This window comes from Balearica regulorum, chromosome 2, assembly GCF_011004875.1.
Source record: "Balearica regulorum gibbericeps isolate bBalReg1 chromosome 2, bBalReg1.pri, whole genome shotgun sequence".
Taxonomy (NCBI): Eukaryota; Metazoa; Chordata; class Aves; order Gruiformes; family Gruidae; genus Balearica; species Balearica regulorum.
Genome location: NC_046185.1, coordinates 99,586,165 through 99,601,007, shown reverse-complemented (window position 1 = coordinate 99,601,007; position 14,843 = coordinate 99,586,165). Strand labels below are relative to the sequence as shown.

The window sequence follows — 14,843 nt, the reverse complement described above, 5'->3', positions numbered from 1 at the left end:
GGGGGACGATACACGAAGGGAGGGGGAAACCAAGGGCGAGAGACCGGGGGGGGGGGGGGGGGGGAAGGAAAGGACGAGCATCGCGAAGGGGGTTCCTCGCGTAGCAGCCAATCAGCGGCGGGCGCGCGAGGCACGCCGGGAGCTGTAGTTCCCATCCGTCGCCATTTTGTGGCGAGGGAACTACAACTTTCCCGCGAGCAAGGACAATTCTCGGGCCCTAAGCGGAGCCCCGCCGGCGAGGCCAGGTGCTGCCAGCGCGGCGGGCCCCGGTGCATGTCCCAGGCGGGGGAGGCGCGGCGGGCGCAGGGACGGAGCGGAAGGAGAGCCCTTGGCAGACGGGAGGAGAGAGGCTGCTGCGGGGCGGGGAAGGGGGGGGGGCAGGGCAGGGCGACCGAGTGTGCTGCGCGGTGAGGGACCATCGCCAAACTCCCCTCTCGGGTTGTAGCGCAGGGTTAGCGGCGACCTTGGCTGCCGGGTGGCCGCGCTTAAATGCCAAAAAAAAAAAAAAAAAAAAAAAAGAAGAAGAAAATAAAGAGGGGGGAGGAGGAGTGGGGGAGAAAAGGGAGGCGTGTGACGCTTAACCCGCATGAAGCGTTTAGCGAGGCCTGTTGCATGCGTTTGAACGCAGCGGGGGCCCGGCGTTGCGGCTCCTGTCCCGGTTGGGAGTTAAAGCCAGGCCCTAAGCGGTGTATGTATGTGTGTGTGTGTGCGTGCGCGTGTGCCCGTGTGTGTGTGTATATATATATACACACACGCGCGCACACACACACGCAGACATATATATTAAAAAAAAAAAAAAAAAAAAAAAAAGAGCCAGGTCCATTTAAAGTTGCTGCCGGAGAGCTGTTCTCATTGGTTAGGGGGGAGCTGGAGGAGCGGAGACACACACGGTGCGTGCAGCCCTCGCTGCCGCCGCCGCCGCCGCTGCTGCTGCCGCTGCCGGAGCCGCCGCCGCCGCCGCCGCCGCTGCTGGAGTTGTCTCTGCCGCTTTCCCTGCTGCAGCGGCACAAACGTGACTTCCAACGTTTTGATTATTTATCTTCTCCTTTCGGCCCCTTTCCTTCTCCAAGATGTAACTACAGCTCTGACACTAAGGACCTGCAGATCGCTTAGGTGGCTTGAGAAAGAGAAAAGGGGATATCAAGGGCGTCGTTTTTTGTGTTTAGGGGGAAATTTTCCATTATAATGTTTCACTAAAGTGATTTTTTTTTTTGTTTCCTTCGCATTCGTCTTTTTTTTTTTTTTTTCCGTCCCCCATTTCTCGGATTTATTGCTAGGAGAATCACATTGTGAGGAAAGAAAGTCGGATTACAAGATACCACTACAAACAACCCCCTCCCCCCAGGATTTTTTCGGTATTTTTTTTTTTTTTAAATAATTGTCGCGGCTTTAATTCATGAAGCAATTGTCCCCTTTTGCAATCAGAATTTGGATACCAGAATGAGCAAAGAAAGACCCAAGAGGAATATAATTCAAAAGAAATACGTAAGTGGTCATAACATATATCATTTGACTCCCAGTTTTAGGAAATGGCAGTGAATGTCAAGTTTATAGCTAATCCTGCAGCTACAAGGCTTTCGAAACAAATGCGATACTGAATTTTATTTTTCTGTGGTGTGGTGGGGGAGTTACAGAGGCCCCTTTTAACGGGGAAACCTTCTATCCAGTTCGGTTATAAAACCAGATTTGTGTAGCGATTCCTCCAGTGAATAAATGTATTGACCTCAAATGACACAATCATAATCTAGTTTTAGATGAAAGGCGGGGAGCTCGGGGGGCTGCCGCGATAATGGCACGAAACTGCATTTTCGAGGGGTTTTATTAATATTGCGCTTTCGCATGCGAAAGGAGGGATTTTATTTTATTTTATTTTAAATACGATCTGCATGTGTGTATCCCCGTCTGGTGAAGCGGCGGCGGTGGTTGTTGAAAGCCCTTTAAGTTGAAACCGAGTGTGTCTCGTTATGGCGAGCTCGTTTCTCGCACTACCACATCCCATCTCCTCCTGAACGCGATCGTTTGGTTCTCTGCCTTGCGATAGACACCAAGCCAGACGGGGATCGCCTCCCGGGGAACGCGTTCCTTGGGATTGACTTGAATAATGGGGAAAAATGGTTCGGTACAGTTAAAAAATAATTCATTATGATGCCTCGAAAATTTGGGCTAATCCAGTGCAGCTCGAGCTGTATTTCTGCCTCTCTTTATTCAACCGCTTAACCAATCCCTTGTAATTGTCTAATCCTTTAAACATATAAATGTGGATGGATAGTTGGATTTTTGTTCGTGCTCCAGTTACGTTTTGATTGGCATAGGGGAGTTTTTCTTTACGTTTGGAAAAACTGAGGGGATTAGCCAAATATGCAGTAGAGCGAATAATGATTTTTATCTGCACGTTTAAAAAAAAAAAAAATTTTTTTTTTGGGGGGTGGTGGTGTGTGTATAAATCGTCGCTTTTGGGTGTGTTTGATGCGAAGCTTTAAAAGTTGTAGTTTATGTCGCGCCTGTCGACTGTACAGATTTTTTTTCCAGCGGGGGGTGTTTCTTGGCAGGGAGGGTGACCTTCGGGACACTTTCCTTCGCTATTATATAGATTTGGTAAAAACTGCAGTTGACTCCAGCTGACTGCCGCTATGGATTGCCCGCCCCGCTGAAACGCAGCCCAGGGAGAAGGGGGGGGACGGGGGACACGGGGGGGGGGGGGGGGCTGCGCGCTATTTCGGAGCTGCCCCCCCCCCGTCTTCCCCCACCCCCCCTCCCCGAAATTTCCGAATTAAAATACATCCGCATTGCAGAGGAGCGGGGAGAGCCCGGGGCCGGCGAGTTTAAAGTATTGCATCGAAACGGGAACGGCGGGTGGAAAGTCTGGCGAAACACGCGAGGCGTCCACGTTTCCCAGGCAGGCAGACAAAAGCGGGGCGGGGGGGGTGTGGAGGAAACCGCGGTGTTAATAATTAAGGGGTGTGTGTGTGGAAGGGGGTGTGCGGGGGGGAGATCGCCCCAAACCGCTGCTACCGCGGCCGCCCCGGGTTCGCGGGGGCGAACAATGCGGCGCCGCTCCCGCACCGCCGGGCAGGGGGTGAGCGCGGCTCCCGCCGGCCCCGCGCCCCGGGGGAAGGTAGGAGGGACGGGGCGGGGGCGAGCGCGGCGGGGCGGACAATGTGCCGTGTGCTCCCCGGTTGCAACTTCGCGGCGCCGCTTTTTTTCCCCTCTAATCTCTTCCCCCCCCCCCGCCCCGCCTTTTCCCACCCTGTTTTTATTTTTGGCAGGGGGCGGGGGCACAGGCGGCGGTGCCGGCGGGGCGCGCTGGCGGCGGCGGCGGCAGCAGCAACAGGTTGCCGGGGCTGTGACGGGAGCCCGCGGGCCGCCGGCCACGCCGCCGCCCGGCCAGGTTCGCCCTGCTCCCGTGACGTCACAAAGGGAAGGGCCTGCGCGCCGTGGAATCTTCGTAGCCTCAGCGCTCAGGCCCCCCCCTCCCCGTTTCGCGCCCCCCCCGCCCCTGGCGTGACGTCAGAGCCGAGGCGGGCCGGCGGGGCGGGGGCGGGGGGAGGCCCCGGGGCAGCGCGTCGGCGGCGCTGCGGGGGAGGGGGCGGCCCGGCCCCGGGCCAGGTGAGCAGGTGCGGGGCCGCCCGGCCCGGCCCAGCCCTGCCGGTTTCGGGGTGGGAGGTTTGCAACCGCCGCCCCGCGTGGTGGGGAGGGCCGGTCACGTCTCTCCGCGGGGGCGGCGGCGTGGGGACGCGGCGTGGCGGCATGCGTGACACGTTTCCTCCTGCCCGTGACCTTCGGGCGCTGCGGCAGCCCGGCAGAGCACGCCGGGTCGCGGCCGCCGCCGCCTCCTCCTCGCCGGTGTCAGCCGGGCCTTTTGTTGTCCGTCTGCGCGAGTGCAGGTGTGACCGCCCGCCACCGGGTCGGGACCGCAACCGCGCGTCCCGGTTCTCCCCGGAGGCTGCTCGTCCCGGGTCGGGGGCTGTTAACACCCACCACCCCCCCCCGCGTACTGTCAGGCTCGGCCCCACTGGTGACACCCCGCGCCCCTGGGGCAGGCCTCCGGCCCGGGCACTCAGGCACCGCCGCAGGTGACTCTGGAGAAGCGGCGCGGAAAGCTGGCAGCGGCTGAGGCAGGCCTCACCTCATCGGCCCGTGGCGCGGCAGGGCCAGCTGCCGGCCTCCTTGTCCCGCTACCGGGCCGCAGCGAAACAACTGTCTGCCGAGCGTCGGGCCCTACCGCCCGGCCGCGGGGCCCGCGGTGCTCCCGCCCCTGAGGTGAGGGCTGCGCCAGGGGTGATGCCCCGCCGTGAGGAGCGGGGGCCCAGCCGAGTGCCCCCCGCTGCACAGGCACCGAGTGCTGCTTCGGTAGCCCCGCTCCTCGGATCGCTGCGGGTTGTCGTGCTGGGAGCAGAGCCTGTTTAGGCTGCTGCTTTTCGGCATTTGCAAAATGAATTCTGAAAACAAAAAGGTGGTTAGAACAATGGAGTAAAGCCTGCGTGTTGCAGGGCTGCTGTCGCGGGGCTTGGCTCCCCGCTTCGTAAGTGATTGCAATTAAAAGTTCTGTTAAACTTTGAGAACGTTATCTTTTGCTACCGATAACCCAGGAATGAGGAAATCCGTGTATGTATCTCTCTCTCTGTGCTTTAAAAATGCTATCACTTAATTTTTAGAAGAACTATGGCTGACTCATACAAATCTTTCTTTTTGCTTTACCCTCCTCCTTCTCAAACATCTTTACATATCAAATATTGCCTTTTGGCTCAAGCCTCAGAAAACTGACAGCTTTGTAAAGCATCAGCTGAGAAGCCAGACTGCATTCAGTATGCGCTTGGAATTAATAGTTCATAAATGAAAAGCTTTGAAGTCTTAAGTGTAATTTCACAGGTGCATTTTTCTGCCCGTTTTTGTGATGCCGAATAGCAAATCTTCTGTTCTTGCTGGCTTAGGTTTTGGAGTATCAGACCTGGATTACTGTCTTGAAATACCTGCGCAATTCTGCAACGGTAGCAGATGGCAAAATATAATTAAGGAGTAATGTCACTACCGTCGCCTCGTGTGATTTGTTTCCTTGTCCTTGCAGAGGTAAAAGTGCTGTAGTCTGCCATGAGGTGACATGCTTCACCTACGGACGGCCTCGTAAGCCCCCTCAGAGGGCTGGCAAGGCCTGTCCAGGATTAGCGTGCTACAGGCATCCGAGGAGAGCTCCTGCGAGTACTGCAGCCTTTGAAACAATACTCTACTGGGGCATGCTTCAAGGGGCTCAGAGAGTTTTGGGGGGGACGGTGACCATGCAGCACCACCTCGTACTGAGTAAGGGACATTTGTGTGCCAGGGGCCCGGCCCTGGGCACGCCTGAGCTTCAGCCCAACCCTCGTTCCCTGCTTTTTTTTCTGCAGGAGTTTCCTCATTTCCTTCCCCCAGCCCCACAACTGACAGCGTGCTTTAAGTTTGATGACTTCCTACAAGAAATGATGTAAATACACTGGTGGCAGCAGAAGTAGTATTCAGCGTACATTGCATCTTATTTCAAATAACCTTCTGGAGCTTTCTTGTGCTGGGTCTTTTTCAGGCTTGCAGTAACACTTACAGCAGCATAGCACGCTCAACTCTTATGTTTTTTCCTATATGTATAACTGTAGCTAACAGTGTAAGGATGCTAGCTGCACTTGAGATCTGAGTTTGAGTTCCTCTTTACCTCCTCCTGGTCTCTTGAGACTACACAATTATGTTGTAAGTGGCTATAGGACAGCGTGTAACTAGAAACTAGTAATTAAAATACTTTTTTTTTTTTTTAAAAGAATATTTACTTTTTGCTATCAACAAATGCTTTGCCCCGAGATACTAATGGACTCCTGCTTGCTCTGATGGACTGTGAGCCAGGAGTCTGTGTGAGATGCAGTCCAGAGTGAATTATAATGAATCAAGGCCCCTGTGAAGAGTTTCTAATGTTCATTAAGCACTTTCACCTTCTCTTATGAGGCCTACAAAGCCCATTTAAAAATATATTACCCCTTCCTTTTCTGTAGATGTGAAATAACAGCTAATGTTATGCATATGCTAAAGTGTGGTATAAACATCAGCTGATTCTGTAAGGCAGCAGTATTCCCTCCATTTTATTGTTTGATGGAACAGAAAGAAGCCTAAATTACTTGCCTGAAGCTACGTACTGTAACGGTGGCAGCGATGGAACTAATCTGTATTTCTGTAGCCTCGTCCAATGTTCTATCTTGTAGCTTGTGGGCTCTTGCTGCAAGGCACTGCATCTGCTGTACAGGGACTACATTACGTGGCTCAAACTTTCTTTAAGGTTTTTCCCTCCCCACTTATAGTCTGGATTGTTAGATTAACAGTATATTTTTAACATAATAATAAAAGATGCATTTAGTATGGATACTTGATTTTTTTTTTTTGAGTGATGATCATACCCCGCAGCTGATAGAGACCAGTTGATAGTGTGATGACTCAGCTGTGGGAGTATTACATAAAGTAGGTCAATTTTTAAATCTCATAGTCTGAAGCTAAAGAGACTCCAGGTTTAAAATTTATGTTTTGTTTATGCACATTACTGATATTTCCGGGTTCGAACATGACTGAAAGTTCTTGAGGAGGAGGGAAACGCTTTTGGGGGTTGATTTGGGGTGGTTTATTGGCCATTTATATTGCAGTGACTGAATTCAATCAACTGGAACTTGGGGAGGGAGGGGAAACACCAGCTGCTTTCATTTCTAAAGTTTCCAGTTTGCAGCACTCAAGTGAAAGGGAGGCTTAAAGGTAATTTTGAAGTAGGGAAAGGAAAAGCAGAGACACGTTTATTATTTTTTTATTAAAAGCACCCAGCTTTTGTGTGATTTAGCAGATGTGGAATTTTCAGAGGAATATGTGCATTGCTGCAAAATCCAAATTTGCATTTAAAACATCCTGTTTCCCCCCCCCCCAGTCCTTTGCATGGCTTTCTTCCCAACTATAAATGTAAACCAAGTGTAAATGGTGCATTGTTTGCCTTAGTGGGCAGACAGTCTGAAAACAATAGTGCTGATGGATTTGACTGCCTCTGTGTAAGATTAACGGGACATTAACTTTCAAGTCTAATAATGCAAATTTCAGTGTTGCCAAACCTGAGCTTCCCTTAAATGTTTCCTGATGCTGATGGCCCTAAATGTCCCTATGCTGTGGGCCAAAACTTTAGTTGACAGTTTTTATGATCTAGCTCTTTACCTTCAATACAAAGCCCCTCAACCTGTTGTTACAGCTTTAGAGAAAAGGGTAAAACATACCTGGAGTTTAATGTCACGGGTATGGTAGGCATGTACTTTTTATACTTACTCTACCATTTTTTATTTAAAGCATTTTTAAGTGGTAGGAAGCCACCAGGAAACTTAAAAGCTGCAAGTCGCTTGTAAAATTCAGGTCTAGTATGTGAGGAGTACTTGGCGTTGAAATTCAGATACAGGAAATAATATGCTTGCCAAAATGTATTTGGTGTTCTCTTAGATCTTTGATGGGTTGGTTGTTTTGCTGGCTCATTACTACTGGGAATATTGGATGTGATCCTTCTTGGGTTTTTAACGGGCAGGTTTTATTTGGGAACTCTTGGTTTTCATTTGTAGGGGTGGGTTTATTTCAGTCGGTCACAAAAACGTTTTCTCAATGAATCAGTAGGTAGAAGGTTTAAAACCATTTGCTGTTTCACTTGCTTGGGTTTCACACTTTCCCTCATGTAATGACATCCTGTTCTGCTGTTGTTCCTTCGGTAATCCGGCAGAGGCCCGGTATTTCCAGTGGTGGGCTGTGGGAAAGGAATAAACCCTTTAATTATAGCAGTGAGGGCTTGTTTGAAAATATGCTAGCTCTCTTCCCCTCCACGTGTGCTTTTTGTCTGTTGCTTCCTTATGCAGATGAAGGGTCTGAAGCTGTAAAATGCTGCTCTTCAACTTGCCGTGCGAGTGTGGCCGCAAGCGTGGCCACGAGTGGTGGCTGAGAGCACTGCCATGCTTAATGTCGTGCTTTGAGGCTCTCGGCTAGAGATGACGGCTCCCTGGTCTGTGAGCAGACGCATGGTGTGAGTGTACCTCATCTGCTCCCATGCAAAGTTTGTTGGCTTAATTGCTGCTGCTGCAGAAAGCCATTCGGAGTGACCAGCTTGGCTGAGCACGGAAGCAAGGAGAAAACACTCGCGTGTAAATCATCGTTCCACTGGTTCACGTAGGAAGAGTGGCATCCAAAACTGCTTCGGCATTTCTGCAGCAATTGTCTCATCCTGGCCTGAAGTGTCATAAACCATGTCCTGTATTTTTATCTGGGGGAACAAAACCTCCTTTAATCAGGCACGGGATTGTGTGATTAAAAAAAATGCATTGAAAACAAAACGAGAAACCTGTACTAAGGGCTCTGTTCACTTTCGGCATCTAGGTCGGGCCTGTAGAGTAAGAGTAGTTTCTGGTCAGGTTCAGTTTAGTGCCTGCAGGATTGCTATAGTTGCAGTCAGACATTTTGACACTGCTAAAATCGGTTTAGTAAAAATGTGACGATGCCCCCAGAAGAGTTTATAATTGCATCACTTGCGGGGCATGACTTAATCCTTTCTAAATGTCTCTTTTCTGTAACATGTAATCTGCTTGGTCTATCCTACTTGGGTTCTTGCGGGCTTTTCTGCCGGGTTCTTCCCTTGATTTGCTCTGCAAAAAGGCAGCTTCGGATCTGTGGCTTTTACTTCCTAAAGGCTAGAAGAAATGCAAATAATAAGAATCAAGTTGAGAACTGTGGCCTCCTGCTGTGCTCCAGGAGGGCTTGTGGTGTTCACGTCCCTGCGCTCTGCTTTCAGTTCTTTGAGCTTGCCTTGCTGGTCTGACATCTTTTGGATGACGTGATGGTTGCAGGAGATTAGCGTGTTTTGGCACACGCACGCTATGATGACTGGCTAACGATATTTATAAAGTTCAAAAATAAACCATGGGAGCTCATCCTGACATAATCTACTAATCTTAGTTTTGCACTTTGATACTGTGTTGTCTGAGCCAAGTTAGGATAACTATATATTATAAGCACTTCGTTTTTAGCTTTACTTGCAGATTAGTTTTGAAGCAATGCATGCTTTTAAATTAAGAACGATGGGAGGGAATTTGGAGAAATTATTGGCTCTTTCAACTCTCTGCATATGGAAGTCAGCTCTGAGCCTATTTTTAAAACAGATTTATGTGAGTGGGAGTAGAGATAAGTGTTCCCCAATATTTCTGGACAATGTTGTGTACTGGTATTTTGCCTTGATGTCTTTTTCCTTTGCTGCCCACAAGAACAGGATGGTCTTCTCTGCCCTTTCCCACATTTATATGTTAGGGGAAGGACTTTCTTTTCTCTCTGAGGATTGTGCTTTATTTTCTTCTGGACAAAAAAATCTGCTACTGCTTTGGGTAGGCTTTAGTCTCGTGCTAGGCATCCTGCTAGTCACGCTGCTTTTTGGGGAGTCCATCCAAGACAGTAAGCTTTTGAGGCTCCTCAGTGACAGGAATTCAATTTCCCGTGGGCCCTGACAACTCCATTTAAACAGCTAACAATAATTTCCTAGCTGCATTTGGGAATGGCCTGCATTTTGAAGAAATACAAAGACTAACTCAAAGATGTAAAGCATGCGAGTCAAGCGAATTGCAGTTTACAAATATTTTTTGAGGTTGCTACTAATAAAGTGGACAGAAACCATGACAAGAGTCTGTCCAGTGTCTCTCTGAGATGCTTATCAGTATTTTTATTAGTTGTTATATTTAGCATATAATTTTTTATGCTGTTCTAAAACTGGGAATCTTTATGCCCAAAAAGTACATAGTCTAGAAATTGCATTTAGAGTTTTAGTTGCTGCAGGCTACCACCATATGTTTATAGCTTTTTTCTGCCTGCTGGGCAGACTGAGGGTGATTTAGAGAAGGGATATGTTTCCTTCTTTCTCGCCTTTTTATTTCATGAATATTACTTTCAGCCAGTTTGTCCCACAGAGTTCTTTTTGGTACATCAAAGTTGTAAGCCAAATCTCTCAGCCGCAGCGTGCATGCTAAAAACCCCGCAATACAAATTTCCAACCCTGCACTTATGCCAGATCAATTAACTTCTTAACTCAACTCGAGCTGAAAAAAAAAATAGAACTGCTTCTGTTTTGGTTTCAGCCCCACAAAACTTGGTCCAGACTTTGAGTTTACAAAACTCAAAGCCAAGCGAAAAGAAGGTTTTCTGTTATTGTTTGTAAAGTTGACTGATAAGTAAGCTGGTTGTATGCGGTTGCTTTTTGGGTGATGTTCCAAACGACCAACCTTAATGTGAGTGTTTTTCATAGAAGGATGACATAGATGGATGCCTGAGATGTGTTTTTCTGATTAATAGTAACTTTTTCCCCCCCTCTTGAAGCACAGTGATAATGGTGAAAATTCTCATGGCCCGTTGCCATCGTGCATACTGGCTTTCTGAGGCCGGAGAACGTCCCTTTCAGTTTTGGATGTAAAGCAGAAGTTAATCTGTTGGAATAGTATTTCCTCTGATAATTTATTAAAAGCTGTACTACACTCAGGTAAGATTGTAAGAAGAAGGTAGTCTTTCTGCTTTCAGCCTTTATCTTAAGTTTGAAAAACTTTTACGAATGTTAATTTTTTTGTTTTCGTTATTCAGCATCTAACGGGGACACAGTAATATCACTTTGTAAGACAAGAGCCTTTGTGTTACTTAAAAGCTGGAGTTGCAGCATGTTACAGTAACTGAAACTTGTGAATTATTTATAACTTGGAAGAAATAATGGTTGTCCTAATGGCAAATAATTTTGAAGCTGGCTTTTTCGTTTTTCAAGTCTCTGATGCCTTGAACTAATAAAACCTACAAAACCAAGAAGGAGCCGTCGAGAGCAGCTGTCCTGTCCTGTTCTACTGTCCCCTTCTTCCTATTTGTGGTGGAAATGTCCTGTGTATAGTTTTTGCATTTTGCCCTTGGTAACAACATTGTGAATGTGGAGACCAGTAAGTTGCCTAATGCTGTTTTTTTTTTATGATTGCTTTAAGCCTGCACTGCACTGAAAGAAGTGGTTTAGCCTTCCTCTGGTTGCCTGTTCCCTCTCTCTTCTGCAGGCCAACATGCGTACCAGGTAATAGCTCCCACTGCAGATTGGGGACTTTCCAGGTTAAAACTGAACTGACAAAATATGTTTGATTTTTAATGTGGATTCATTTAATATTGCAGTTTGTGAGGTAGCTGTAAAAATACTTGGTCTGGGGACGGTGTTGCAGGAACACGAATGAAGTGGCAAGGGAGGGGGTCGATTGCTTCTGTTAGCAATAGTGCGAGCTTAAATGGGCTGTGAAATTATGACTAAATAGGAGTCAAGATATATGTTTTATTTCTTAGCAAACAAAAGTAGCTGTCCCTGTCTGTCCTAAGGATTGTTTGTGTGTGGATTTTGCTGTACCGTTCTACTGCTGGAAGCATGGCGAATATTAAATAAGGTTGAAACGAAGTTAGGCCACGTAGATGAAAATGAAGCGGAAGATGCCTGTGATCATGGTAATGCCACAATAATTTCCAAAGTGCTAAAATGTGTTAGAAGAGGGTTAAAAATGTACTACCGGTATTATGTGTTATGCTTGCTTAGATAGGATTTGAACAATTTTAAACAAGAGAAGAAAAAAAGGGGAAGAAAGTAAAATTAAGATAGCTGTGCTACTGGAAGCTGAGTTCCGCTGCTAAATGTGGTAGAAGAAGTTAGTACTCTTTTTAATTCAACACCCACATGCACCCCACAATACAAGAGCTCCACTGTGGAAGTGAAGCCACTGTACCGTTCTACTTCCTACAGTGAGGACCTGCTTACAGAAGGGAGTTCCTCCAGAAATTTCCCATGGGTTTATTTGGTTTATCTTGCACTTCTGAAGAGTGAGTTCAGATAGCCTCTCTTGTTAAAACCATTCATGTTTATTGAACATGCAAGCGAACTGAAGTGCTGATGTATTTTTGCCCCAGGTTCCCAAGTAGTGTGAGAAGGCCAAACCATGTCAAATCAAGAAGCTACAAAAAAAAAAGGTTTCCTTTAATTATAGGAACACCAGGATATGGCATCCCATGCCTTTTTCTCACCATTGAAGCCAGCACTGGTGACCCTGCTAATCTTTCCTTCATGGTATAGTTCACAGTGTGCTTTGGCCATGTCAGTACAACTATAGAGCTGCATACGAAATAGAGTCACTGCAGTTATCTGGCTTAAAAAGTAGTTATGCCAATGCTCTCCTCTTTTTTCTTCCCCCACTCCCTTATCTTTAAATGGTCTGGTTTCAGTGCAAGCCTGCAAAGCTGTTTTAGTGGCACAGTTAAGGGAACGGTGGGGCACAAGGACCTCCTTAGCATTGCTGTGGATTAAAAAGAGATGTGGAACTGCACCCTCAGTTTTGATCCAGGAAGGCGCTGTAGCACGTGCCTGTCTCAAATGTACGAATACTCTTACTGACGTCAATCGAAGTACTTGGAGCTTGTGAGTTAAGCACATGCCGAAGTGCTTTTCAGGGCTCAAGATTTTGCCATTCCTGTGTAAGAGTGTGTGCAAGTGCAGGCAGGAATGTTAGTTTTCTAAGAGGGTGATAGCCGTTTAATGGTTTTAATGGCTTTACTAGATGTAGTCCTGCCTGTTTTCTTTTCTGAACTGTTTCTTTCTTTTTGCTTTTCCAGCGTCTTCTCTTAATATTTTATTTAAATGTAATAAGTGTTCTTTTTCTTTCCTTACTCTTCATTATAGCATACATGTGTGCACAGTACTGCATTTTTATGGTTCACTTCCCTCCACCCCCCTTGTCTTCTAGTCCCGTGCTTTTCTCTTTCATTTCTGTGTATTTCTCCGACTGGGCTCCTCTATCCACGTCGTCTCTGTCTGAGGAAATTAGCTTTTACAAAATTTGCTGGCATCTCTTTGCAAGAAAGCAAAATGAACTATTATCGCACTATTTTTTTCTTTTCCTGCAGGCCAAAGGGGGAGATGAGGAAAGGTTCCTGCAGTTCATTTTGAGGGCAGCTCCATAGGAAATTCTTTGGAAGGGGAGGGATTGCACTGTTGCTACTTGTCTCTCAAGCCTGTGTGCAGGATTTGAGTGTTGGTTATAGAAAATACTGGCTGGGTACTTACATTGTGCAAGGCTCAGCAAACTGTTAATGTGCAAATACTGTGGAAGAAAAGTAGAACGTGGCCCTGCTCATCTGTTTTTACAGTCCTTTCATGAACTTTTGGGAAATCGAACCCTGCTGATGTGAGCATTCAGGAAAAGCTAATTTCATAATTCAAATGCATTAAAGGCTTTTATTTATAAAACATTAATATTCATGCTCTTTCAGTGAAGAGCAGCATTATGTGACATGACTGACCAGTCGTAAAAACCACTGCACAGCTTCCATTATTGAAAGGATCTTTGCAGCCTCCATTTGAGTATGACCTGCCAAAATAACTAGAGGTGGTCAGATTTCTTCCAGGCTGGGTGGCAGACCAGGTATAATGACTTCTGAGCCCTGTTGCTTTGGAGAGCAGGAATACAATTTTCAGCATAAAAATGTTAAGAAAAGTATGGTCTCTTAAAGTCTTCTGGTAATATAATTTTTTAATATCATACTTGGTATTTAATTATAATACAACTTCAGCTGGCTGCTATGAAAGCTGGTGGTGTATCATGCAGAAGAAGGAAATGTGTTAATGATGTAGGTAATAATGGTTTTTCCCCTCACAAGCGTCTTTTCTTGTACTCTTGTTGATTCCTCTTCCTTTTGTGGTGTCATTTTATGCCCGTTACTCTTGCAGTCAAAGATGCAGTGAAATTAACTCCCAGTGGGCATTTTGGAAATTGCTGGCTCACTAATTTGGATGGAGGAGAGTGAAGGGATAAACTATTATGTCCTTTCCACACCCCCACCCCCAACTTTTCTCAGATCCTGCCAGGGATGAGTCTGTTGTTTTCTCCCCTTACAGACAGCCCATCTGTTAGTGCATTACAACCCCTGGTCTACTCATGCCTGATGGCTGTTGAGGGCATTCCTGCTAGGCTCTGCCTCCTGGCCCAAATGGGACCGGGAGCGGTGTTCCTGCATGCATGCCTACCTGTACCTGTCCGGCTTTCCCTTCTGGAATAGTGTTGAGCTGACCACAGGGATTTCCTGGCAAAGTGGTCAGAAGCTTTTTAGCTTTTGGAAGATTTTTTTCCCCCTGAATATGTCTTTTGTCTTTCTTTTCTTTCTGTCCTTTTCATGTCCCTGTTCACCTTGCATAACCACAAGTAGGTATGTGGTACTGACTGAGGGACTGCCTGGTTACCAGCTCTGCAGAATCCATTTCCTTCACACAAGCTCTTTTCAGAGGTGCTTCAGAGCATTGTCATTTTATCACCTGCACTATTGCTACAGAGCATGACTGCATCTGCATCTGGGACCTTGTCAGGGAAGCAGGAGTGTGCTCAGCTCTGGAGAGCTAACCTGCCCTCTGGCACAGTTTGTGAAACCAAGGTTAGCATAATGTGAGAAAAATGGCCAGGATACGTATCCATGGTTGGAGTCCTGCTCGTGTGGAGGATGGCTTGCTGTGAGTTCCCCATTAGATCCTACCACTGTCTCTGACTTTAGCCATCTCGGCAATATTTTTGCTGCTTTTACTTGCATGTTCTCCCTCAGCCTAGTGTCGTGGTCATGCCTTCAGAAGACCAGCTACAGTTTGGCTGATGGGCATGATATCTTAGGCAGGAAGTGCTTCTTCATCTTTTACAATGGAAGAATATACTTCAGCACACTATACTGTTGTTTTTGGAAGACAACTTTGAAGATGTCTGTTCAGGCATGCTTTTGAAGGTATTCTGAAATTTGCTGTCAGC

At 47.1% G+C, this 14,843-nt stretch overlaps 1 protein-coding gene across 6 annotated transcripts in view; it reads left to right on the top strand.

The window, feature by feature from the left end:
• Positions 1 to 537: 537 nt before the first annotated feature.
• JARID2 (jumonji and AT-rich interaction domain containing 2) overlaps positions 538 to 14,843 on the top strand; it is a 225,334-nt gene continuing 211,028 nt past the window's right edge. For 2 of the 6 annotated variants that reach the window (XM_075745107.1, XM_075745109.1), the window contains exon 1: positions 2,991 to 3,115. In XM_075745107.1, the coding sequence (XP_075601222.1) occupies positions 3,044 to 3,115 (72 nt within the window). In that variant the 5' untranslated portion in view covers positions 2,991 to 3,043. Of the gene's footprint in view, positions 1,486 to 2,787; positions 2,897 to 2,990; positions 3,116 to 3,779; positions 4,074 to 14,843 lie in introns of those variants that run through there. The other 4 variants (XR_012833951.1, XM_075745108.1, XM_075745111.1 and 1 more) reach the window with 4 other exon arrangements.